The 27,068-nt window shown below is 49.1% G+C and overlaps 2 protein-coding genes across 5 annotated transcripts in view; both read right to left on the bottom strand.

Annotated features, from left to right (window-relative positions):
• The window catches only part of CAPN3 (calpain 3), a 51,229-nt gene that overhangs the window by 5,724 nt on the left and 18,437 nt on the right, over positions 1–27,068 (bottom strand). Inside the window, exons 2-15 of one of the 4 annotated variants that reach the window (XM_059704324.1) lie at positions 18,360–18,429; positions 16,972–17,090; positions 15,315–15,448; positions 14,420–14,588; positions 13,458–13,586; positions 11,817–11,900; positions 10,858–10,943; positions 8,130–8,207; positions 7,177–7,337; positions 5,257–5,426; positions 4,909–4,920; positions 4,046–4,254; positions 3,256–3,292; positions 1,073–1,090 (exon numbers count right to left, since the gene is read on the bottom strand). In XM_059704324.1, coding sequence (XP_059560307.1) covers positions 1,073–1,090; positions 3,256–3,292; positions 4,046–4,254; positions 4,909–4,920; positions 5,257–5,426; positions 7,177–7,337; positions 8,130–8,207; positions 10,858–10,943; positions 11,817–11,900; positions 13,458–13,586; positions 14,420–14,588; positions 15,315–15,448; positions 16,972–17,090; positions 18,360–18,429 — 1,476 coding nt within the window. The remainder of the gene's footprint in view (positions 1–1,072; positions 1,091–3,255; positions 3,293–4,045; positions 4,255–4,908; positions 4,921–5,256; positions 5,427–7,176; positions 7,338–8,129; positions 8,208–10,857; positions 10,944–11,816; positions 11,901–13,457; positions 13,587–14,419; positions 14,589–15,314; positions 15,449–16,971; positions 17,091–18,359; positions 18,430–27,068) is intronic. The other 3 variants (XM_059704334.1, XM_059704346.1, XM_059704356.1) reach the window with 3 other exon arrangements.
• LOC132238550 (CKLF-like MARVEL transmembrane domain-containing protein 6) lies at positions 19,442–22,763 on the bottom strand. The gene has a single exon (XM_059704160.1). It carries the CDS (start codon positions 22,727–22,729, stop codon positions 22,178–22,180), a length of 552 nt encoding a protein of 183 aa, XP_059560143.1. The 5' UTR covers positions 22,730–22,763; the 3' UTR covers positions 19,442–22,177.

A 27,068-nucleotide genomic window follows, 5' to 3' on the forward strand; every position in this document is an offset into this window, starting at 1 on the left:
CCCCACGGTCACCATTAGCAACGGTGTCCTTACAGCAGAGTGATTATAACCAGGAAACCCAGGAGGGGCCGTCGCAGGCCCTGGTGAGTCAGGGTGACGCCCCAAGATCCCAGGAGGGAAAGGGGCCCAGTAGGTAGCTCTCATTCCTTTCCCCCCGTAAGCCAGTGAGGTTGAGCAGCTCCTCTAGGGCTGTGAGGGTGGAGGCTCTCCCTGCTCTGCCCTTTGCCCTCTGGACACAGGCAGCACGTAGAGTCTCTCAAGACCCATGAGTTAGAGGGGTCCTAGGTTCAGAGTGAGAGGCCATTGTCTAGAAGCTGCTTCCCCTGAATAAGGGCCCCGGCAGTGACGTAGCCCCTCTAGATACCCTCTCCCACCCCTTCCCGGAAGGCTGAGTAAAACGGAGAAGTGGGGAGCAGGCAGGAAAAGGAGAGGAGGGGGGAGGAACTGGCCTGTCTACAGAGCAGGCAGCTGGCATCCGAGACCCTCACTCCCATGGGAACCCCCCCGTTATCTCACTGTGTGTACCTGAGGAATGGAGCCCGTTGCCATTCCCCCGAAGAATCAAGCCGTGCTTAGCATTGCTGGGCCCACTTCTGAGAACAAGGGGCTCCTTTTGGTTTCTGCAAGACCCCCATGCCAGACCCATTTCACTGCCTCCCTCATGTGAGGGGCAGGCAGTCTAGCATTGCTGCTTCAGAGTGCACCCTCTGCACCTGCCTCTGTGCTGACTGCCACTCACTGGCTCTGTGGCCTTGGGTCAGTCAGTCAGTCTGTCTGTACTGCCTCTTCCTCTGAAAAGGGGGATAATGACAGCACCACTCCCATAGGGTTGTTACGGACTGAGTTTACCCACAGAAAGCACCTGGGAGAGGGCCTGGTCCACAGCCTTCACTCAGAAGGTGTTAGCTCTCACTGTTCTGCACCCAGAGCTGCAATGGGGAAGGAGGAGGTGGGGCAGCAGGGGAAGAGGTGAGGCTGGTGGGCGTGCGCACACACACACACACACACACACACACACACACACGTGCACAGAAACTCCGTGCTGCCGACCCACTCACCCCGTGACACCCACCTTGGGTTTTTTCTTTTTCTGCACAAGGAAAGAAAACAGTACATGCAGATTAGGTGAAAAGCAAGTTTCCAGAGAATCCTCTGGCCCTTGGCTTCCTGTGGCCTTGTTCTGCACTTCGGGTGGGTTCTGGGGTCTAGAGATCCAGGTCACACGGAGCCCAAAGGGGCCGGGCGGCGAAGGGAGAGGAGGCTTCTCCAGCCCGAGACTGGCAGCCGCTGCGGCTTATTCCCACAGCTCCCTCTGCTACTGGACGCTGCTACGGAAAGGGAGCTTCTACCTAATGTATTCTTTTAATGAAGGTGATGACTAAAACACCGAAAAGGTAGCTAACCCACACTGGCCCCAAAATGAATTTTGTTTGATGTATAGAGTTTGGGGTTTTGTGTTGTTGTTGTTTTGTTTGTTTTTAAGCAAATACTTAACATGGGGAGACTTGGTGGAAACCCAGGTTTGGGGCTTCTTTTGTAAAATTAGGTCAGGCAGCCTGAGCCCCCTGTGGCCACCCTCTGGGAGAGCCGCTGCTCTGCACCCTCCCGGACGCCACCATGCCTGTCAGCCCTCCAACACAGGAGCCAGGTGTCAGCTCTGAGCTGCAGGCCACTGCAGGGCACCAAAACCCTACGCCTGCTTGCTCTGCTCAGTTAGGTAACATGCAGCTCCCATGAGCTTTCGGGTTTGCAACTGCTGATAAACACTGTACATGATGACCAACGTCCAGAGGATAAGAATAGCGCCAAGTGCACTTCGTACTAAAAACAACGTCTGCGATCATCCAGCAGGCACTTGGAGATCTGGCCCCGGGACAGGGTCAGGATTAGAACCACGAATGTCATGCCCCAGCTGACAGTTCAGTGCGGCTTTTGCTGTCTCCTAATTGGCCCAGGACACACCCACAGAGCACAAGGGACTACTTACCAACCAGGACCCAAAGCCCCAAGGCAGCCAGACTCCTCAACACAAGGGGACCCCAATATACACCAGCTTAGTGCTAACTCTGGCCTCCTGCCCCGACAGGCCTCAGCATGGCGCTGGGGGGAGGGCGCGTTCAGAGAATCCGGCTGCGAGCCTTGCTTAGCTTAAGGGCTGTGTGAATTCCAGGGAGTCACTTAACTTCACTGAATCTCCGCTGCCTTACTTGAAAACCAGGGGTAATAACCTTATTACATCTGAGAAACCTTGCGAGGATCAAGTGAGAGGACACACGTGAGAAGTACCTGGTGAAGTAGATCACACACGAATAACAACCACCATTTGAGGGCGCGGGCTGCGCCAGACACCTCACGTACATGATCTCGTTGATTCAAACCTGACAAAAGCCTGGTCAGGCACCCATTTTAAAGAGCAGGAAATGGACTTGGAGGGTTTATGTGATTGTCCGGGTACTGGACCCAGGTTTTGATGCTGACTGCAGAGCTGTGTCCTTTTTTTCTCTATGTGAGCTTGTGCCTCATAATCCAGTATCAGCTGCTGCTTATCATTGCTTCCTGTGGCTTTGATCCCCTTCCTCCCCCCTTTTTTAAAAAAGTATTTTATTGAATTTTTACAGAGAAGAAGGGAGAGGGATAGAGAGTTAGAAACATCGATGAGAGAGACACATCCATCAGCTGCCTCCTGCACACCCCCTACTGGGGATGTGCCCGCAACCAAGGTACATGCCCTTGGCCAGAATCGAACCTGGGACCATTCAGCCCGCAGGCCGACACTCTATCCACTGAGCCAAACCGGCCAGGGCCCCCTCCCCTTTTAATGGTTCAAACTCTCTTCCGTACTTCCTAGCCCCTGGACCAGGGTCCTCAAACTACGGCCCGTGGGCCACATGCAAATACAAATATTGTATTTGTTCCCGTTTTGTTTTTTTACTTCAAAATAAGATATGTGCAGTGTGCATAGGAATTTGTTCATAGTTCTTTTAAAACTATAGTCCGGCCCTCCAACGGTCTGAGGGACAGTGAACTGGCCCCCTGTGTAAAAAGTTTGAGGACCCCTGCCCTGGACTGACGAAATAGGCCCGGGACCACAAGGTCCATCCATTCTTTCTGGTCATGCCAAACAGAAGTTGCAGTAAGACGGAGTCATCGCTGCACACACCCCAGACTCCCATCTCTCTCTGCCAATATCCCCTCTCCCCTCGACTGCCCAGCTGTCCCCTGGACCTTCTCGTATCTAAGAGCTAAAACACTCACCACTGGCCGGTCCACGGAGATTGTATTTTCAACATCCCTGTGAGGAACACAAACACGGGGGCTCAGTGTCACCGGGAGCAGGTAGGAAGCACAGAGAGGACTTGCTCAGGTCACATGACTTCTCAGAGCTAAGTCGGGACTGAGCTCAAGAGAAGCCCCGGCACTAACACCCCCACCCCAGGAGCCAGTCCCACGCAGGCGCCATCCCTAGCGGCCAAGTGCGGACACACGGGTTCTCGCTGGCTTTGCCGAGAGCTCCCCAAAGGCATGACCCAGCCACCTGCTCATAGACCTCTGCTGCTTTCAGGGACACAGACCAGCGTGGCAGGGCCCGGGAACACATCTGTGGTGGCCAAGAGGGCAGCATGGGGCCTTGCTGGCTTCCTTGGCTACCCTACCTCAACGTTCAATTATCCCCAACAGCTCCTACTTTATTTTCTCTCCTTATCACTTATCAGACTCTAACATACTATATTATTTCTATCTTTTCCTATACCTTGTGGTCTCATGCTAGCATGTTACTCTCCATGAGGGCAAGGATTTATTTCTGTTCAGTTCACTGCTCTATCCTCAACATCTGTGGGATGATTGACTGACGAATGAATGAATGAATGAATGAATGAATGAAGAGGGAAGATGTGGCCAGTGGCTCAGAAGCGGAGGGAGAGGTGCAGCCTGGCCAGCCTGGCCCAGGACTCCTGGTGGAGCCAGTCTGGCAGCCTCGGGCCTCCAGGCTCTGGAGGGGGTCACGTGGGCTTCAGGGGCAGGTGGACAGCGGGCTGGGACTCACTCAGAGAGGTTCCTCTTCTCAGAGAAGACCCGGAGGATGAATTCTCCCTCCTGGTGGGGCTCGTAGGTGGAGGGCACGATGACGTACTCGCTGGGAGGCAGGCGGAAGCGCTCGGACACCTCCCGCATGTTGATGTAGGTCTTGCTCCTGGCCTTGGAGGCGTTGTACAGGAAGAAGTCCTTCTGAAGGTGCTGCTTGTTCCCGTGCATCTGAGGAGAGAAGAGCCCACCTGAGCCCCTCGGGAGGGAGGGGTGCCTGTCCTGCAGCCGTCCCCCCAGGGCTCCCTTCCCCACTCCCTGGTCACCCAGTGCAGTCATGACCCGTGAAATAGCTCAGTGCCCTGGGGCTCCCTACCCATTTCCTCCTCTTCTGTTGTGATTCAGAAGGTCAAGTCTATCATTCCCGCCCTCAGGATCACTTACCGGAAGCTCTGCTGGTCAACTCCAGTTGCCTCCAGGCCAGCGAAGGACCCCAGGAGGCAGGAGGGCCCTTAGCTGTGGTCCGAGGGAGGCAACTCCGCCATCCCAAAGAGGGCGGTCCCCCTTAGAAAGTGTCTGTGTGACGATGGGCGAGTGTGTAATTGTGTGAGTATGAATGTACATGTGAGCAAGCGTGTGTATGAGTGTGAACAAGTGACCATGAATGCGTGAAAGCATGTGTGTGGCCGTCTCTGAGGGGAGGGCCACAGCGTGAGGGTGGTAGTCAGGTGGTCATGGCCCTGCTCTGGAGTTGAGGGACGCAGGCGAGGCCCTCTCCTATCACAGTCCTGCCCACACACCCCACCAGGAAGCTTCCCGAAGTGCCACAGCAGACACAGGCCCCAGGTAACGCTGCCCACAGCTGCTGGCGCTGCCCTTCTATACCTCTTTGGGAACCTTGAGGAGAAACAGAAAAAGACGACACTCAGATTCTGTGGATCTCAGATCTGAATGGCGTCGAAAAGCATGTCGGAAGGGAACACGAGCAACTGTAGAGCACATACATAAGCCTGACTCCCCGTGGCCAGCCCCGGCCCCACTCTCCCTCCCCCACCCTGGTTTTTAGCCACTCCTTCACTCCTTCCAAATATCTAAGCGGTTCTGACACAGTGGGCCTGATGCCCGGAGTTCTGAGGGTCGCTGAGCGTCAGGGGAGCGGAGGACCTCTCTGTGAGCCCTGAGAGCCTCCCCCGCCCCCCGAAGGTGTGTGTCTTGGGCCGAAGCTGGTCCTACCTCGTAAATGGCGAAGCCGATGGTGAAGAGGTTGGCCCCCAGCTTCCGGTCCTTCCGCCGGTTCTTCTGCATCAGGGCCACCAGGAAGCTGCAGACCACCTCTGCTTCCTCGGGGTCGTCGTCCTCCTCCAGGAGCTTCAGGCGGTACTGAGGGTTGGTCCAGAAAGTGTCTGTGCCCAGAAAGAAAGCGTGCACTCAGATCTGCCTCTGGGAGAAACGGGGGTGGTGGTGGGATGCGACACAGGGAACGTGTTTGTCTCCCACATCTAGGTGCTCAGTGGATGTGAAGGAATGATCAGGCTTTGGTCTGTTATGGTGGTGGTGGGGGCGGCTGGAAACCTATACTTTCTACAGGTGGAGCTGCCCTGACGGGCTGTGTGCCTCCTCCTTCCTCTCTGCACGTCCATCCTCGGTCTCTGCTGAGGGCTTTGCTTTGCTCACCTGTCCCTTCAATGTCGCTGGTTCCCGGGATGGGGCCCTAGACCCGTTCTCTAGCTCACCATTGTGCCCACCGGGCTGTCTTACCCACTTTCACTTTCTCACTGCCCTCCACGGACGGATGGTGCCTGAGCTCTAGGTCCCAGCCTCCATCTCTCTTTTGACGCCTTCCTTCCCTTCCTTCTACAAATACACACTGAGTACCTCTGTGTCTCTGCGTTCAGCTCTCTATTACACGTCTTCACTGGTGATTGTACAGGTGCCTCAGACTCTCCATGTGAAAGGGCGAGGACTACGCCCTCCATCTTACCCTGGGTCCTCCATTTTGGGGCAGAGCCATGTGCTCGGCAAGGCTTCTTCCCGAAGCCCAAACCTCTTCTAGCCACACCCAGGATTTCTCTGGACTAACCAATGATAATCAAGGGAAGTGCACGCCATGGAGATGACCACATCCTGTGTAAAGAGACACCGACTTGCGCCTGGCCAATCGGCGGGGCCCACAGTCCCCTCTCCTGCCCTTACTCCACCCCCCTATAAAACTCCTCTTCCCATCGGGCTAGGTCTCTCTCTGCCACCTGCTGCTGTGCCAGTAAGGAGGGTAGGGGAGCCAGACCCGGGTTTGAATCAGACTCTTTGCTTTTGCATCGGACTCGCTGGCTCCCTGGTGGGCTCTTGGGAATCTTGAAATCTGGGCATAACACCATGTCCCAAACTAAACGTCCCTCCCTACAAGCCCATACTCAACCCCACCAAAAACAAATGACACACGTGTTTTGTTCTTGTGCTTCTGACGCGTTGCAGCACGGACACCATCTGCTCACGCCCCAAGCTGGGAATCTTGAGGTCCTTCATTCTTCCTTCCCCATGTTACCCAGTCTCTTCTCCCCTCAGCCCTCTTCCCTGCACCCCTGCTCCCCTGACTTGGCCTAGGAGTTCATTATTTCTGACTTGAACTGTTGCAGTAGTTGCTAACTGGGCCCTCTAGTCCCGTGTTTCTCAACCTGTGGGTCGCGACCCCTTTGGCGGTCGAACGACCCTTTCACAGGGGTCGCCTAAGACCATCCTGCATATCAGATATTTACATTACGATTCATAACAGTAGCAACATTACAGTTATGAAGTAGCAACGAAAATAATTTTATGGTTGGGTTACAACATGAGGAACTGTATTTAAAGGGCCAGAAGGTTGAGAACCACTGCCAAGTCCCATCCTCAGCAGTATGAGCACAATGTATGGTATTATTCTGATACAATGTCCTGTTTAAAAGTGGTTCCCAACCCCTTATTGCAAACTCCTCCGCATGGCAGTTCCCTTCCCAGTAAAACAGGAAGGGCTTCCTAAGATAATGTATGTCTTAGGCCTAGAAACTGGGCAAATACTCGCTAATGTTATTCTACCTGGAGCTTGTTCTGCTTCGACCCCCGGCCCCCCCCCTTCCCCCCCCCCGCGCCAACCCCCTCCCGGTGCAGAGCTGCTCCCACCTGGGAAGTTGCGGCAGCCGCCAGCAGAGCAGCCCCTCACCCAGCGGCCCTCATTCACGGACACCGTCCAGGTCTGAAGCGTGTCGGACTCCAGGGCATCAGCGGTGAGGTTGCAGATCTCCAGCTTTGTGAAATGGTAGACGAAATCGTCATAGGACATCCTGAGAGGTTGGGAGAAGAGAGAGAGAGACCCATATGGAGGCGTGGAAAGGTAAGATTCCTGGGCTAACACAGCCCAATAAAACGGTCCAGTAGAACTTGGTCACAGTCCCAGAAAGGACCCTGTCCACCCCTTTTTAGGGTAAACACTGTCCATTCCGGCGTGTCCGCCCCAAACTATCATCTCTTTCAGTAACGACTCGAACTCATGTGTCCTTCACGGCAGAGCTCAGCAGCAACGCAGTTCTCCAAAACTCACTGTGTGACCCTCACTGGGACCCAGGCACCGTGCTCATTATGAGAGAGAGTTAGGAAAGAACAACTAAGCAAGCAATGTCAAGGGTGGTGAGCATGACAAATAAATTCATTCCAGTCCTAAGGAAGACAAGGGGTTCCTGAAGAAAGTTCCCTGGCAGCTGAGACTGGAAGGCTGAGTAGAAGTGATCCGTGTGGAGGTGAGGGCATTGGGTGAGCAGAGTAAGTAGAGCTTCCCCGGCCCAGAAAACAGCTCTGGGAGGCTGGGCAGCAAGAGTCTGGAGCAGCATGCAAGGTGGAGGGGCACAGGCAAGGCAGGAGCCCGTGCTGCCGGCCTGGCCCCGGGCTCAGTCACCGCATTGACCGGGCCTGGTAGCTCCTCTCAGAACCTCATCCTTGCTGGGCCTCTGGCTGGAGGAGAACAGGGCCCAGATCCCCAAGGGCTGGAATCTGACGGCCTCTGTCTGGGAATTGAGGTTTGTGATTTCAACCCCTGCCTCATCCCATACCTTTGGGGTCCTCCTTGGTCCTGGACTCACCAGAACTCGCCTTCCTCAGCGACCTCTTGCTGCAGACGGGCTTTCTCATCTTTGTCCACAAAACTCCAGTCCTTCCAACTGGAGGGGAAAATGGAAGAATTATGGACGGGAGAAAGGAAGGCTTGATGTGGGTTGGGGTAGGACAGTGGTTGGCAAACTGCAGCTCGTGAGCCACATGCGGCTCTTTGGCCCCTCGAGTGTGGCTCTTCCACAAAATACCGACTTCTGTGCAATGGGCCACGAAGTTTCAATCGCACTGTTAAGCCACACTCAAGGGGCCAAAGAGCCGCGTGTGGCTCGCGAGCCTCAGTTTGCCAACCACTGGGATAGGAGGTACCAGAGAGATATGAAAAAGTTCAAAGAGTAGCTTATCTGCAAATTGCAGCCAGGGTGAATCATCCACACGCAAATCTGACCTGATCCCCTCACTGTAAAACCCAGTAATTGTTTTCCACCAGCCTCAGGATGAAAACCAAACTCCTTCAATGGGCTGGTAAGGGCTTGGCCCTTCTCTGGCTGAATCTTTTACTCCTCTGCATACTTTAAAGCTAGGAGTTGGGCTCTGGAGATAAATAAACTGAGAATCCAATTTAATAACACCAGGACCGCCTCAGCTTCTGTTTTCTCAGCAGCAAAAGGGGAAGGATTGCATATCATCCACTCCCAGGGCTGCGATGAGCAGTACCTGAAATAATGCATACAAGACTGCAGAACAGTGCCTGTCCTCCGACAAGCGACCGGGTTACTAAGGGAAAGACCAGGCATGTAAGCACCCCCTGTCCCCTGCCAGCCCCGGAAACAGCCCCGCTTGTGTTTTTAAAGGCCGGGCAGTTTCGCGCGCGCGCGCGCGCACACTCTCTCCTGAAGAGGGAGGAAAAGCAGCACGTCTGTATTTCCGCCACACTGGGGAGAATGAAACCAAGCTGGGTTGACCCTGGAAAGGTGAGGGGTGAGGAAGTGCCTAGAAGCAGGGAATGCTGGAGGGGGAAGGGGAGTCCTGAGACCAGGAGGAGGGCCGCAGCGGGGAAGGGGCGTCTCCCTTTCAGGGACTGAGGGTGGAGGTCCCCCGGTCAGCAGTCCCTGCAGTGGAGGCCTCGGCAGGAAGAGGGTTAAAACAAGGGGTTCCTCAAGAAAGTCCCCTGTCAGCTGAGACTTGAGCCGAGTAGAAGTGATCCGTGTGGAGGTGAGGGCACTGGGTGAGCGGAGTTAGTAGAGCTTCCCCGGCCCAGAAAACAGCTCTGCGAAGGCTGGACACCAAGCTCTGAGGCTGAAGAACATGGCGCGGGTCCCTGTGGGAGACTTGGGCCAGTGGAGTACACAGCTGATGGGGCACCAAGATCCCAGAACACACACCTGGTCCTAATGCCACTCCGTCCAGGCAGCCTTCTTGCACCTTCCTGTCCTACCCAAGCTGGGAGCGGGGTCCCTCTTTGTGACCCTTGCCATGGCACTTATCTCAGTGATTATTAGTGTTTGTCCTTCCCACTGGACCTTAAAGCCGACAGGGCAGGGGCTGTGTCTCTGTTCATTTCTAAGTCCCTAGACAGCAGCATGGGCCCGGCATACACTCAACCCCGAGGAAGTGAAAGAAACAGTGGGAGACAAGGACCAGGTCCGTATCACAGTGTCTTGAGGGAGGCCTATCCCCAGGCTTACACCCGTGCCTGCCATTCAGTGGGCGCTCACTTACTTGCTAAGTCAATGAGTGGCTGAATGAACCAGTAATCATGCCTGGGATGAGAGGTATGTCGAGGTAAGCACGGGGGCTGAGGAAGGGCCTGGCTGTGGTCTTCCTCCGTGGCTGAGCCCTGTTCCCCCCCCCCCCCCCCCGTGGGAATAACAGGAGCACAGGGAACTGCCCTCCATTCCGTGAGACAGCCAGGACCCAGCGGCTCGGGGGGGACCATAAAGGCTTTGCACACGTTCTGGAGCCTTTATCACACATTCTCCGTGTTTGTAAACTTTGCTGCCCTGAGTCTATTGCTCTTTAGTGAAAAATAGTAAAGTTATTTCTAAGGGCTTGTGCTCCTTTCTATGGGGACAGTGAGGGGAAGGGAACCTTAGCCCTGGCCAAGCACCCTCCAGACACGATCACATCTCCTCCTCCGAACAGCCCCCTGGGAAGTGCCGACGTGCTTCCCATTTTACAGATAAGGCAGCAGGGACTCCGAGAAGGGAACTCACTTGTCTAGTCTAGACCCCCGCGTTGAGACTCCCTCCTACCGGCACCTAACCCATGCTTTCTAGAATCTTTCCTTTCCAACCAGTGGCCACCAGCAAGCTCTCTGGCTCCCAGGCTCACCTAGCGCCATGCCAGGCCCTTCTCTGGAGCCCACACCCTCTCTTCTCTTCTGTGGATCACTGGTTTTGAAGGTAATTATACTTTATTTTAAAAAATCCTCACCGAGGATGTGTTTTTATTGATTTTTTTTTTTTTGAGAAAAGAAAGGTGGGGGAGAGAGAAAAGCATCAATTGGTTGCTCTCCCCCCCCCCCCCCCCCACCACATGCCCCAACTAGGGGTCAAACCCAAAACCTAGGTATGTGCCCTGACGGGAAATTGAACCCACAACCTTTTGGTGCACAGGATGACACTCCAACCAACGGAGCCACGTGGCCAGAACTGAAGATAATTTCAGACCAAACATTTGTAGTGCTCTTCCGGCTTTGCACCCAGCCCAGCCCTGCCCCAGGCCTGTTGTCCCTACTCCTGGAGTCCCCGCACCTACCCATCGCTCCAGGAGCCGGTCCACTCCACCTGGCCCCAGGGGTTCCGCAGCCGCACCAGCTTCACCTTCTCATCCTTGAACATGATCTTGAGCAAAAGAGAAAAAGCTCTCACGCTCTGGAGCCTTTCTGGAAAGGTGGTCTTCTGTTTTGCCCTGAGGGCTGGGATGGGTTGGGGAGACAATCCCATAGGGGGCTGTCCTGCTGGCCCTGGTCAAGGAGACCGGAACGGCAGGGTGAGGGGCAGGACCTTGGGACTGAGTCCTCGGCGGTCAGGGCTTAGCCATCGCCTCACATCTCAGAAGGGGCTTCCCCGGTGAACATCTGGCTCTGAGCTTTGGGGGAGGAGGCAGGGCATGCACTGTAGGGCCCTGCTAGCACAGTCAGTGTCCTTGTGTCAATTAGGAAGAATGCCCCTCCTGGCTGGGGAACTACAGACAAAAGTCCCCTCTAGATGGACCAATCAGAAAAAGGTGCCCTGGTGCTCCAGAGGATGGCTCGCTCTGTCCATCCCTGTGCACAGGGCTCAGCCTGACCAAATATGCACAACCAGTCTGACCAGGATCCTGCCTCTGACCCAGTAAAGGCTAGTAAAGGCCAGATGTCCCCGGAGCAAAGCACTGTAACTCTTTGGCCGTGGAAGGGCAGGAAGCATGAGAACCCATGAAATCAACATCATAAAACCGAAGTGATTTCTACTTGCTCCTTGGAAATGTTGGGGGAATGGCTAGCTTTAGCTCTAAAAACAATGATAAACTGAGCGCCATCTAGTGGCAAGATCCTGCATGTGCCCATGGTCCCTTCCAACCCCCAGCATTTGGCTTGAGCCCTGAGCGGATCCCCGATCTGGAGAAGGCAAGCGCTGTGGCTCCAAAGGGACACAGAAAGCCAAGTCCTGGCGTCAGGAGCGTAATCCAAGTAGCTCCTCAAGTCCCATCCCGCCACGTGTTGCCAGGCTCACCTCCTCCAGCCCAGTGACGGAGTAGGCGTGTCCTCGGACCAGCCCGCAAGCCATCCTCGTCTCATACTGAACCGGAACAACGGTCTGTGGAGCGAAATCCAGGCAGCCTGTCAGGGGTTGGGACGCAAAAGTCCTGCCGCCCGAGACAGGGCTCACACGGTTCATTTTCTGGGGGTGCTGAGGGTGGGCACTCCTCCACGCCCTGAAAGTGTGCCTCTCGCCATGGGAAGACTCTTAAATATTATAGGAGACACATTAAGAGTATAAAACTAAGTTTTAAAAAAAATCATGTTGCGAAGAGGTACATACAGTATGATAACAGTAAAAAATAAAAATTTAAGTGTATGCATAGAGAAAATCTTGGGAGGACATATGCCAGATGTTAGTTAGGCGTTATTACCTATAGGTGGGGAAAGATGGGTTAATTTTTCTTCTGCTTTACCATATGGCTCGATATTCCTCAGTGAGCGTGTATTAATTCCGAAAGTACTAGAATATCAGCTCTATGGGGGGAGGGACTTGGCTTCGTTCGTTCACTAGGATAATGAACGAAGAGGAGAGAATTTTCCTTGATTGGTAGAAGAGTACCTGGCACCTGTAGGAGCTCAATAAATTGTGTGGAATGAGTAAATGAATGAATTAGGAGAGGAGAACCCGTCTGGCATGGCTCAGTGGTTCAGTGTCGACCTATGACCCAGGAGATCATGGTTCCATTCCCGGTCAGGCACATGCCCGGGTTGCTGGCTTGATCCCCAGTAGGGGGCGTGCAAGAGGCAGCCAATCAATGATCATCTCTCATCATTGATGTTTCTATCTCGCTCTCCCTCTCCCTTTCTCTCTGAAATTAATAAAAATATATTTAAAAAAAAAGAAGAGGAGAGACGTTTTAATATAAGAAGTCTCTCTTGCCCTAGCTGGTTTGACTCAGTGGATAGAGCATTGGCCTGGGGACTGAAGGGTCCTGGGTTCGATTCCGGTCAAGGGCACATGCCTGGGTTGTGGGCTTGATTCCCAGTGTGGGGCATGCAGGAGGGAGCCAATCAATGATTCTCTCTCATCATTGATGTTCCTATCTCTCTCCCTCTCCCTTCCTCTCTGAAATCAATAAAAATATATTTAAAAATAAATAAATAGCCGAAACTGGTTTGGCTCAGTGGATAGAGAGTCAGCCTGCGGACTGAAAGGTCCCCGGTTCGATTCCGCTCAAGGGTATGTACCTGGATTACGGGCACATCCCCAGTAGGAGATGTGCAGGAGGCAGCTGATCGATGTTTCTAACTCTCTCTCTCCCTTTCTCTCTGTAAAAAATCAATAAAATATAAATAAATAAATAAATAAATAATCCAAATCCCTTTCTAAAAAAAAAAAAAAGAAGTCTCTCTTGTATTTCTTCCTGTTAATTTATCAGAGAAACTGCCTGGACCATGGAGAAGGGGCTCCCGTAGAGATCCCTTCCAAATCCTGTCTCTCCCACCCTCGAGAGCTGTGGAGCAGGCAAATTATTCCAACTCAGACCCTTGGGAGGCCCCAGGTGGGCGCCTGTGTGTGAGGCACTGGCTACTGAGGGGAGTGTGACACCACCAGGGCCAGGTCATGCAGGTTGGAGGGGTGGTTATTCCCGACATTTGGAGGCGTACACACCCTGGTCGGTCTGTCGTCTGAGCCTGTGGGGCGGAGCAGCGAGTTATCCATATTCCTCACCATCCGTGCAATCAAATCCCCCATTTTCAGCCCAGAAGGCGAGGTTCCATAGGTCATGTTTGTGCCATCCTGGGGCCCCACAGGGAGGGCAGGAGGCAGTCCAGGAGGAGAACAAAGGAGGGTGATAACAAGGGAAGGAGACGGAGGAAGGGAGGAGACAGACAAAGGAAGAGAGGAGAGAGAAACAGCATGAATGGAGAAAAAAAATGGAGAAAAGCGATACAGGAAGAAAATGTTCATCTATGGTGTCTTATGCCAGCTGACCTCCCCAGCCTTTCCTATCCAGGCGAGTATTGGGAGAGGAAGGAAGAGTAACTCATCTTGGGCCTCTTCCTCCGCAACGGAAAGCACCAGGGCTAGTATGCACTGAGCAGCCCCAGGCAGGCGTGTCTCCTGACAGTCAGTAGGCCTGGCCAGTCTGCCGTCTCCTCACCCTGGACTCTGGTCTCAGTTCAAACCACTTCGTTACACTGAGAGGGGGACTGCAGGCTGAGCTCCTCCCAGACCACAACACAGAGCCCAGGCCCCAAGGGAGGGTGGCCATCAAAGCCCAAGGACTGGGAGGCTTTCTCAGGGAACCAGTGGGCTCAGGCCCACCGCCAAGCATGTGGCCAGCTTCACGGGGGCATGTTCCCACCACAGAGGCCCACACTGATACAGGCCTCTGGACCTGTTCCCAATATTCCAGAGCTCGATATGTCCTTGTCCTACCTCTTCATTGAAAATGCCCAAGAACTCTTCTACCTTGAGAAATTCTCAATTTTCCAAGTTGAGAGCCAGTTCCTACTTCCTAAAGCTAAACATTTGCGGGTCCCAGAGGAGAGCCCTGTGCTGCCAGTCACCGGGTAAGGCTTTCCGATATGTGGCTGCTCCCTGCCCTGCGCCCCACACCCCAGACTTACATCAATGGAGCAGCCCATGAGGGAGCCTCTCTCGATGGCTTTCTTCATGATCTTGTACATGTCTCTGGGAGCATCCTTAATCTCAAAAAACTCTGTGACCCCTCCCGTGAAGTCCTCCATGGCCTCTGTCGTGTTCCCACCTTTCAGAGCTTCATAGGAACCATGCAGCCTTGGAGAGAGGATGAAGACCAATCTGGGGTCACAGGGTTCTAGGAAACGTAACCCAGGCAGCACTGCCACCAGAACTTTACTCTTGCGTCCTGTGATGTTCTCTCATCAATTCTCGAACAACCCTATAGGCTAATGGATCGGCACTAGGATTCCCTTTCTTCACGGAGGAGAAGCTGAACTCCCGAGGCTAGGTGACTCACCCAGGGCCACAGGGAGCCAGAGCACTGGGACCGGAAACTAGCTATTCCCACTCCCCGATAGCTCTCTCTCCATTATAACCCTGAACCCTGAGGTAGGGCTTCATTAAAGCCACCAGTCGGTTGGCCTTCTAAGTTGAGCGACAATATGGCTTTATGAACATATTGCAAGCTCATGAGGTGGAGCCAAGCAAGACCCTGGGATCTGAGCTCCAGAAATATAAGGCTTGGATCTAGGACTTGTAACACCACTACAAAGACAGAATTAAAGAGCTCACTCTGGGAAGCTACAGCTAAAGCTTTCCTACCTGTGTCTTCGTTTCTGTTCGTAAACAGAATCTTTTTAGTTAGAGCTGTTTCTGCCTGGACTCGATCTTCTCTCACTTTGGGTCACAGTTGAACACACACACACACGTGCACACGTGCACAGATATGCACACCTCCTCTCACGAGTGAGACCCTGGCTGGGTTTTGCAGCCCACCTCCTCACTTCTAGACTCGCCTCCCCTTCGAAAGCGTGGCCTTACTTCGCATAAGCCTTCTCCAGCAGAGCGCTCCAAAACTCATTGCGGTGGTTGGACTTGGTGAAGACCAGCTGATCGTTGTAAGTTGGCAGGCAGTCATCGATAACCACGTCCACCCAGTCTCCATAGCGCCAGAACTGCACAGAAGCAGCGAGCTCAGATTACCGCTGCGAAGTGTGTCCCTACCCAGCATTCCTGAGGGGGCACCGGGGTTCCTCTGTCCCAGAGCAGGGCATTTCCTCAGCTCTGCACCTTGGTGCTTGTTCATACTATTCTGTGTTTGGCATCTGTTTCTAAGTGGACTGTGAGCTCCTTGAGGGCAGGAAGCGGTTACCAACCACTTCGTCTCTTCCACAGAGTCCAGCCCAGGGCTGGGGATAGTAGGAGCTCCATGAATATCTGAGGACTTGGAATTGTCATTCTCCAGCCCAGTAAGGCTGGGGTGGGGCCTAGGTACCAGCGTCTTTAGGCACCTCAGCTGATTCTAATATGCAGCCAGGTGGAGAGCGACTGGTCTAGATGAAGGTGATGTGTTGATTTATATATTTCTTGATGGCAAACAAGGTAGAAATTGCTGCTGAAGAAGAGAATGAACATGGAAGAAAATGTGCCCAGAACATACTTTGACCAAAGCAGGAAAATTGTCCAATAATTTTGCAATTCTGGATGTTGTTCTTTTTTGAACAATTCCTTTTTAATTGAAGAAACTCAAATGTAGTTTAATTTTCTTCTAATGACATCTGCTCCTACCCCCCTTATTGACAAGAGGGCAAAAATCTATTTGGTTTTTGTATTTATGTCCCTTTAGACATCAGACCCTTTAAGTATCAGTGGGAAACTAGCAACTTGATGGTACAGGGAAAAAACAAAATTCAGGGCCTGGCTGCCTCCCCCGGTGCCAGGACGCAGCAGGACGCTGACCCTGAACCTGAAGAGACTTTTCTGAGGCTTTTAGCCCTGAGGTACAGGATCAGCAGATACATCAACAGATGATTTAGGCCAATCAAGATGTTTGGAGCCTTTAGGGTGGGAGACAGATGGATGCCTCAGAACCCTGGTATCTGCTAGACCCCCACATGTAGAACTCACTCTGTTGGGGGCCAGCACCAGATCTGGCTCTATGCCAGGACACGTTGGATCCAGAAAATGTCCAATGGCTGAACTGATGCTGGAACTCAGACTCATTTCTGGGCCAAACCAGAGACATAGTCTCCAGATGAACCAGACTTTCCTTCCAGAGCCTAGGAGAGGTGAGTGATGGACTTGGTGTAGATCTGCCTTAAATGGAAACAAGTAAACAGAAGCCACCGTTGTGGATGGGGCTTCCTTTAAGGATTCTCCATGCTAGTATCTCAGGGGCCTACTTGAGAAGGGCCGTGGGTAATGACAGAGCAGCCAGCCAGCCGGAGAGGCAAAAATAGACCCAGAGTCCAGCAAACAGGATGTCTTCCTGCTCTTCTGGGGCATAGCGGAAGTGTGTGAGGGCGAGTGTGAAGGGCAGAAATAAACAACTGCTTCCGCACAGGCTTGTGGCCTTAAGGGGACCACTGCCCACAGCCACGGCTGGGAGGGCAGGTGAAACCTTTCTGGAGCCACGGGAAAGACAAGGCCAGGAGACTAGTGGCAAGCGAACCGCCGCTGGCCACTCCCAGGACCTTACCTGGAAGTGGAAGATCCCTGCATAGTTTTCGATGAAACTCTGATCATGGGGTATGACTCGGAAAAGCAGGTGCTCGTGGAGGGTCAGGCAAGCAATGGCTGCGAGAAACCAGCAGTCCCCTGCAGGCAAACACGAGGCACAGGTCAAAGGGGGGGCTGTCCCTCCCGGCCATGCTGCTCCACTTCCCTGAAGAGCGCAGTTCAAGTGGTGCTCACGGTCCTACCTCCAGGCCTGACCTTACAGTGTCAACCAGAGAAGGAGTTCCGCAGCAGTCCCTTGACAATGCGACCAAGAGGGCAACTTGCACCCTCCCCAGTGGTTTTCCTGAAAGCCGTGGGCAATTCCTCCAACTGCAAAGTTAGCTCATTTCCTTTCTGGGCCTCAGTGTAAGCAGGGCAGTAGGTCATAGTTGGGCCGTTCTTCAGAACACCTGTAGGAACTCCGCCCTGCCCCGTATCTTTGCAATGTGAGTCCATTTCCCCTCTGACCTCAGTGGAGACTGGGCGTCTGAGAGGCACCAGTCAAGCGGGTGTGTGCAGTAGAGTCATTAGGCAGCTGCTCTGGAACCAGTCTGTAGGAGGCGCTAAGACATTGCTGGCAATGGAATGAGAAGGGGACACTTTACTTCCTGAACCTCCTTTCTGGCAGAGCACTGTATGTAGTCAGAGGTGATACTTTGCTGTGTGTGTGTGTGTGTGTGTGTGTGTGTGTGTGTGTGTGTGTGTGTGTGTGTATGACAGAGAGAGAAAAAGAGAGAGAGAGAGAGAGAGAGAGAGAGAGAGAGAGAGAGAGAGAAATATCTGTTGTTCTACTTATTTGTGCATCCATTGGTTGCTCTTTTAAGTGCCCTGACCAGAGATCAAACCTGCCACCTTGGTGTATTGGGACAATGCTCTAACCAACTGAGCTACCCACCAGGGCTGGAAGGTTCTTTTAATAAGGAGCTGTTATTCTGGGGCAATTTAAACGAGAGTTCCAGTTCCAAGTGCTCTTTTTGTTAATGCGTTTTGAGTGTATATATAGATTCTATGTTCCCAAGGGCCATGCTTGGTACGCAGACGTTTCAGAGCTGTCTTTTAAGGAAGATGGGAACAGTCAAAAGCAGGGCTTTGTCTTGCTGAGTGGGATGTGTGCCTGTCCTTGTGACTCTAGAAGGGAGGCTGTGGAATGAGGTCTACTTCCTGTGACACATAGCAAAGAACAAGGGACGTGGGAGGCACAGAAATTAAATGAAGCAATCACCAGCACATAAAATAATATAAAAACCTGCCCCCCCAATTCATTAAAAATAAAAGCAGATCACCGTCCCTTTATTTCCTGTAAAGGGATCACACCTTTTAACTTCCCCTGGATTGTTCAGCTGGATATGACCTCAGGGACCTTCCTACCTAATTCTCCTTGACAGATGTCAGTTCTGTTGGCTCCACCAATGATAAATCGGGGATTCTCGCAAATTTCCTGTGAAACAAAAAGGAGAGAATAACAGCAGTAGTAGCCATATATATATATATATATATATATATATATATATATATATATATATATATATATATATTTTATTGATTTCTGAGAGGAAAGGAGAGGGGAGAGAGAGATAGAAACATCAGTGATGAGAGAGAATCATTGATCGGCTGCCTCCTGCATGTCCCAGGGGGATTGAGTCCGCAGCCCAGGCATGTGCCCTTGACCGGAATCGAACCCAGGGCCCTTTCGTCTTCAGGCTGATGCTCTATCACTGAGCCAAACCAGCTAGGCCTGTAGCTATTCTTTATTGAGGTCCATTATGTAGTACTGGCATTGTGTGTCAGGAGTATTACACACACGCCACTAATTTAAGCCTCCAAAAACATCCTGTGAGTTGGATACCATCATTCTTATTTTTCAGGTAAAAAAACCAAGGCTCAGAGATGGTAAGAAACTTGCCCAAGGACACACAGCCGGAAGAGGTAGAAGCCGAAAGCATGCCCCCTTTTTTCATTGTTCCACAGGGCTCCCTCCTCACGCTGACATACTGTCTTATTAAGGATGTCCCTCGGAGGGCAGTGTCTTTACTGCCACATCTTTGGCAAAGGGACAAGAGAAAGCGTGGCTCTTGTTCTGTTTTGTTCTATGACAGGAAAAAAGGGCTGGAGGGAAAATAAGGATCTTTCTCCCAAGATGGTAACAGATATTTAGAGTCAGCGTCCCAGTGCCCACAGAACCTGAGAACTGAGGAGAGCAGAGAGTGAATTTGGCCTGTGCCTCAGAAGCCTCCACTTCTGTTGGGGGGGGGGGGCACTTCTTTATTTAAGTTACCCCAGCCGGGCACCTCTGCCCCAGCCGCTATGTGTGCCCACAGAGGCCAACACAAGGTGCTTTAATTTTTGTTTGGCTGGGTCTTGTGCTTTGTTTTTTTACTTTGAAAATTTTGAAATAATTTGTAGATTCTGTGTTTTGGTGTTTTTTTTTTCTTTTTTTTTTTTTTTTTAGGGACAATAAGATGGATTTATTTAAAAAGAAGACTACAAAATTTGACATGAAGAGAGATAAAAAAGACCCAAAGAATTTCAATTGATAAATACAAAAATGATTGGCTATAAACAATGTAAAAATACATTTCCCAGTCCCAAAACAGAATATAAGTACAGCAAATATAAAATTGTTATGTTGTAAGCATTTCCCTTATGATTTTTAAAAACCATTTTAAACAGTTTATTTGTATAAAATGTAACAATTTTATCATAGGTGTTAATTATTTTAACCTTGAGTTTACTGAGTCTGCCTTTTCCTGTACGTAACCGTGGTTTTGGTCTCAAGTTCTCCTTGAACTTTTTTATTTACCACAATGGTCTTTTTACTCCTAATTTCTTCTACAATAGAAGAAGGAGGCTAACCAGTCATAAGTCCCATAAAAATCAATGTGAGGGAAGGTTCCAGAGAGACCAAAAATGCCAGTGAATATATTATCCTTCTGAAAAGGCAAAGATTAAGCAGTCCCAAGCCAAGAAAACAAACAGAAGTGAACCGTCAGAACAACCAGGGCTTAAGCTCATGCCAGCTCTGTGTGTGAAGCCAGCTGAGGACAAGGCCACCAAACCCAATGCAGGGGTGGGGGCGCCGAGGTAGTGCAGATGGTTTGCTGTCAACTCGAGCTGGATTGAGGTGATGTTTACAATGGCAATGGTACAGTAGTTTGATGTGGAATTCCAGAACTTGCCTACCATAAGCTGGCTATTTTTGAACCAGTCTTTATTCTGGAGCCCAAGCCCCAGCTATTTCTCTTCCCTTAGATGGCACGCCCAGTAACATCAGCATCCATGACTGGTTTCCTTATCTCCCAAGCAGGTATTGGTGACATCGCCACTAGCACCAGCATCCAAACTCTGATTCAGATAGGTAAGTCCTGAGTCACTAAGCCAGAGCAGAAACTGTGCCTGGCCGTCAGGACTAATTTTTGAGAACCACATTAGCCACATTGATGTAGCTAAAACCTGTCTACAATAGGCAGATGAGAAGTTAAGAAAGGATGGGATCATTAAACTGCCTCACTGGAAACACGATTCCACTTTTTCAGACAGAAAACCTAGGATGCCTAGCCGGGGGGACCTCCACCAAAGTCCTTCAGGACCTGACGCACAGCTCAGCACCTTAACACCAAAGTCTTGAGTCAAAAATCTAAGAGGAGGACAAGAAAGATCTAGTCTGGGACCCAACAGCCGACAATTCTTCCTGATTATCAGAACTGGTTATGAAGTGTCTCTTGAGAATAGTAAGACTACTCCCTATACCATCAACAGTATTAACCTGGGCAAGATTCTCTAGATCAGCTGTGGGCAAACTACGGCCCACGGGCCGGATCCGGCCCGTTCGGCTGTTCTATCGGCCGGCGGAGCCGAAAGAGCGGAAGGTTCTCTTGCTCTCCCCTCCGCTCCTTCACCAGCAGCAGTGTTAGCATGGCAACGTCGGGAAACGCGGCCGCAGCTCCTTCTTCTGAGTCCAGTTTAAGAACCCATTGTGGCCCTCGAGTCAAAAAGTTTGCCCACCCCTGCTCTAGATGTTCACTTTAAGGTCTCCTCCAAAGGGAAACTAGAGCAGTGCCTCTGTGGGAACAAAACCCTAAGGACTGTGTTAACACGCTAGGCAACAAAAGAGCCCAAGATCCTGGGCCCCCCGAAAGGCACTGCCAACAAGGAAGAGACAGAGGCCCACCGCTGCTTGATGGGGAAGCAGTGTGCAGACCATTCTGGTCCGGAGACAGAAACGCGAGCATCTCAAACAGATGGAAAATCACAGGCTGGGGTTTTAAAACGGAATCTGGCTCCACAGAACACACCGCGGAGGACCTGCAGAGCCGCCTCGATTTCAGTAGAAATAATCATGTGCCAATAGGAGAACGAACCCTCTCTCACTCACAGTATGAACTCACCTCTGCAGACACTTGGTGAGCGGCTGAAGCCTGCTCTTATAATTTCACTGTATTGCACAAAAAGTATGCCTTTATCATCTTTGGTCCTTAGGTGTGATATCAGTTTCTTCCATTTTTCTATGTGTTACATAAAAATCTTTTTTTCCCCCGCTTGATATCAATAACCACCAAAGTGCAGTATAAATATTGGGTTATACATATAAAATACCAACATTTCCCATACTCTTTCTATTAGGCAACAAAAGAACTTATAACAATTGTCTTAAAATGCTACAATATAATTTTAAGGCCAAGGAAGATACAGTAAAGCCTAAGTATTATATTTGAAGGAAAAAACCTAGACCAATATTTAAAATTTAAATATACATTAAATTTTATCTAATCATCAAAAAACAACCTCATAGTGAAGCAAATTAACTTAAAAATGAAATAATATCTAAATGGATTAACTTAATCATGCTGTTTATATAGCTATAAAGAATCATCTGAAAGCTAAGCCTAGTAACAATGACAGAATAATTTATCAGTGAGCTGTGATTTAAAGAAACTGCCCTCCCCACCCCCCCCACCCCAAAAATAATAGACTGCATAATACAAGTTTTAAATGTTATATATAAAAACAACAACCCTGGCCTAACTTGTGGTGACTAACATACTGTCCAATATTGACAACATTGCCTTCTGACGCTTCCCCTTGCTCTTCAAAAGTGGTTTAGTAATTACACAGATAGTACACGTGCTTCTGCCGGGCTCAGGTACCACGCAGTCGCCGCCATCCGTAACACCTGCTCCCTCGGGTCTTTAAGCATTAAGTGGCTCGGTGAGGGCCTCTGCCCTAACAGTAGCCTCAGGTTTTCTCTTCTGGGACTCCTGTCGTTTCTCATACGCCATAATGGCAAAGTCAGCCAGGAACATAAAACTTGCTAGAAATCCAAACACAATTGCAGCAATTTCAGCTGAGGTTTGGTCATGCGTGGAAACGAAAATGATGGACGCCAACAAAAACATACATCCTATCCCCAAAGTAATGTAAAAATCCGAGGACTTGACTTTTCCAGCATCGACTCTGGCATAAACCGGAGTGCAGTACACTATCAGCATAAGGAGACAAAGGAGAAAGGCACTGCTGCTTACAAATTCAAAAAAGGAAAGTCCTCCGCACAAAGTGCACTGTGATACGACTTCTTCACAGATGAAGGCCAGCAAAGACAGCAACAGCTGCAAGCCCTTGAGCACGCGCCGGGGCAGCCGGAGCCGGCCCAGGTTGCAGCAGGCGGCGAGGCCGCTCCGGGCGCCCCTGGCCGGGCCCGGGTCCTCCTTGGTGGTGGGGTGGTACACGGCTCCATTCTCCATCGCCCAAGCCGGGGAACACAGCGACCACCTGTGTTTTGGTTTTAACACCATTCTTCACAGCGTCAAGAAGCTTGCCATCCTGTGGCACAGCCCTCTCTCCCATCTATCCCCCTCCCCACCTTCCCTGTCCCTGTCCCTATCAGAAAAGGCAATACAGCCAAGTAAGCTGACGCTCTCTGCACTCAGGGATCTGTCCCTCCTCCTAGATGGAAAGTCCTGCTTAGGCCACATCACACACACCTCCCATCTGAAACTCTTAATGCAATGGAAGGATGAACCACAGCCAATAATCTTTAAGACGGTTACGTACAGGAGGAGGGAGGGAATAAAGCGATAGGAATACAGATGGAAGTAAAACTCTGAATGTAACTGCTTGAAAATAGATTGACTTAGGAATCATGTAAATTTTTACAGAATTAAAAGCCAAAATTTAAGAAAAGATAATTTTAAAAAGCAATCTGTAACAGCTGAAAGCAATGTGAAGCAAAAGTATCCAACTGCATATCAAGTTGATGGCATGACTACACAGATAAAAGGAGTGAGTTCAAGTGACTTTAAAGAAAACATTTTGGCTGTTTATCCCCTTTGGGTTAGATCCTAAGGTCAAAGCCAAAACCATAACAACATAAACCATAAGAAATAATAATAACATAAACCATAGGAAATAATAATATTGTTATACTTCACAACTTTGGTATGTATACTATAGGATAAAATAAATAAGAACTTACAGTAATGAAGGAGGAACCAGGACTTCTTTTAGTGTAAAAGAAAATATGTACAAGTATAAAACTGAATAACTTAAGTAACAACCTTGAAGTGTTAAAGTTGAAGATATATCATGATTTATTTTTGTCTCTTTAAAAAATATTTCCTATCTCTCTTCACTAAAAACAAACAAACAAAACTAGAAGTAAAAGCAGTCTGGTAGTAAAGAGAACATCAATATTGCCATTGTGGTGTTTAAAAACCACACAAAAAATGTAAAACTCTTTATGCAGAGTGGTTATTATCTACAACCAAAAAAGAAAGAAAATGACGTAGGTCAGAACTGTGGAGCTACATAAAGAAAGGAAAAGCATCAGAGAAGGAGTAAAGTCAGGTAAAACATCCATCTTTTCTTATTCTTTAAAAAAAAATATATATATATATATATATCTTTATTGATTTCAAAGAGGAAGGGAGAGGGAAAGAGAGATAGAAACCACAATGGTGAGAGAGAATCATTGATTGGCTGCCTCCTGCAGGTCTCCTACTGGGGATCAAGCCTGCAACCCAGGCATGTGCCCTTGAGATCAAACCTGGGACCCTTCAGTCCGCAGGCTGATGCTCTATCCACTGAGCCAAACCGGCTAGGGCTCTTTTCTTATTCTTAATCTAAAGATAACTTTGTTTAAAGTAATAATAGTAACAATGTGTTGAATAATTATAGCATATGAATAAGGTGAAAGAATGATAGTAATGTCATAAGGGAAGGAAGAGAAGAATGGGAAATTTTCTATTATAAGATACTAGACTACATATATAATGGTGTAGTGTTATTTGAAGGTTGAATTAGATTAGTTGTAAATGCATATTGGAAACTCTAACCATAAACATATTTGTAAGAAAGAATCATAATTGATATATGCAAGAGAGGAGATAAAATGGATTCATGTAGAATACTCAATTAAACCAGAGAAGGCAAGAAAGGGGAGAGACAAAGAACAATTACAATAAATAGAAAACAGTTACAAACATGGTAGATACTAATCCAACTATATGATAATAACTTAAATGTTAATGGTTTAAATTCACCAATTAAAAGATAAAGCTTATGAGAGTGGATTTAAAAAAGCCCGGCTATATGTTATATATAAACATTTTACTTTAAAATATACTTTTTTATTGATTTTAGAGAGGAAGTGAGAGGAAGTGATAGAAATATCAGTGATGAGAGAGTCATTGATTGGCTGCCTTCTGCACACCCCTTACTGGGGATCAAGCCTGCAACCTGGGCATGTGCCCTTGACCAGAATCAAACCCGTGACCTCTTGGTTCATAGATTGATGCTCAACCACTGAGCCACACTGGCTGGGCTAAAAATTTTACTTTAAATACAAAGATTAAGATAGCTAGAGAGGGCTATACCATGCTGACACTAATCAAAAGAAAGCTGGAGTATTAATTTCAGACAAAGCAAATTTTATAACAAGAAATATTATGAGAGATAAAGAGATACTATATAATGATAAAGGAGTCATTTCTCTAAGAAAACATACAATTCTAAAGGTGGGTACACCTACCAACAGAGTGTTAAAGGACATGAGGCAAAAAGTGATACATCTGAAAGGAGAAGTAGATAAATCTACTATTATATTTGGAAACCTTGACACTCTCTTTCAGTACTTATAGATTAAGGAGGCAGAAAATCATTAAGGATATAGTTGACCTGAACAGCACTATCAATCAACTTAATCGAATTGACATTTGTAGACTACTCCATTCCATAACAGCAGAATACACTTTCTTCTCAATATCCCATGGAAGAATAGACCACATTTTGGGCCATAAAACACCCTTCAACAAATTTAAAAGAATAGAACTCATACTAAGGATATTTTTAGACCACAGCAGAATGAAACTAGAAATCAATAAGAAAACTGGAAACCTCAGGGTGTTTACGAAGTAAACAGCACATCTAAATAGCACATGGCTCAGAGAAGAAGTTTCAAGGAGTTCCTTTGTCTATCAACTGAGAGAGACAATGGCAATGACACCCCAGAAATGATGAGCACGCCTAGCACTCTGCTCTTGGTTTCTAATACTTTTCCAATAAAAGGTACCAGGGATCCATGGGGAAATGGTTGATTCTAGGGGTGTGGCAGGAAATACATAAAATGAGCCTGGAGCATCTTATAGCATCAGAAAGTAAGACAGCACTCAAAGAAAAAATAGCCCTCACAGACCTATGAAAACATGCTCAAAGTCACTAATAATCCGAGAGATGCAAATCAAAACGACAATGCGGCACCATCTCACACCTGTCAGAATGGCTACCATCAACAAATCAACAAACAACAAGCACTGGCGAGGATTCAGAGAAAAAGGAACCCTTGTGCACTGCTGGTGGGAATGCAGACTGGTGCAGCCACTGTGGAGAACAGTATGGAGTTTCCTCAAAAAACTAAAAATGGAACTCCCATTTGACCCAGTGATCCCACTTCTAGGAATATATCCCAAGAAACCAGAAACACCAATCAGAAAGGATATATGCACCCCTATGTTCATAGCAGCACAATTCACCATAGCTAAGATTTGGAAACAGCCTAAGTGCCCATCAGTAGATGAGTGGATTAAAAAACTGTGGTACATCTACACAATGGAATACTACGCTTCGGTAAAAAAAAAAAGGAGTTCTTATCATTTGCAACAGTGTGGATGGAACTGGAGAGCATTATGCTAAGCGAAATAAGCCACTCAGAGAAAGATAAATATCACACAATCTCACTCATCTGTGGAATATAATGAACAACATAAACTGATGAACAAAAACAGATCCAGAGACAGAGAAGCATCGATCAGATAGTCAAACCTCAGAGGGAAGGTAGGGGAGGGTGGGGGTAAAGGGGAGAGATCAACCAAAGGACTTATATGCATGCATATAAGCATAACCAATGGACACAGAGGGCATAAGTGGTAAGTGGGGGGGGGGGGGGAACAATAAGGGGATAAAGACACATATGTAATACCTTAGTCAATAAAGAAAAAGAAAATAACCCCCACAGCAATAAGGATATGTCAAAGGGATAGGAGTCAACTGAAAGAACTCCCAATGGCTAAAGCTGAAATAATGAGAGCAAGAAAATAAAGCAATACTTGATCACAATACAAAATACAAAGTAAGTATCCACGAGTCCACACTGAAATAAATAAGTGACTAAATACATAAATAAATGGAGAGAATAGAAAAAGTTCCCATGCAGAATTCTCAATACTTTATGTGAATAAAAGGAGGCAGAACATAGCTCCCACTCCTTTAGGATGGACTTATGTTTAATGACATTCTTCCGAAGAATGCAGTATGGAAGAGGGAAAAAGTAACTTCATAAGAGAGAAACCCGTTGACACTACGTCAGCCAGTTGTCAAGGTCAAGGTCAAGAATGTTGACATGTCAACAGTCTATAACAGCGATGGCGAACCTATGACACGTGTGTCAGAGGTGATGCGTGAACTCATTTTTTTTGGTTGATTTTTCTTTGTTAAATGGCATTTAAATATATAAAATAAATATCAAAAATGTAAGTCTTTGTTTTACTATGGTTGCAAATATCAAAAAATTTCTATATGTGACAGGGC

Source organism: Myotis daubentonii, chromosome 1 (genome assembly GCF_963259705.1).
Source record: "Myotis daubentonii chromosome 1, mMyoDau2.1, whole genome shotgun sequence".
Taxonomy (NCBI): Eukaryota; Metazoa; Chordata; class Mammalia; order Chiroptera; family Vespertilionidae; genus Myotis; species Myotis daubentonii.

What these genes read in the sequence shown, in the direction of transcription:
- LOC132238550 (XM_059704160.1), bottom strand. Translation starts at nt 22,729, where the DNA reads ATGGAGAATGGAGCCGTGTACCACCCCACCACCAAGGAGGACCCGGGC.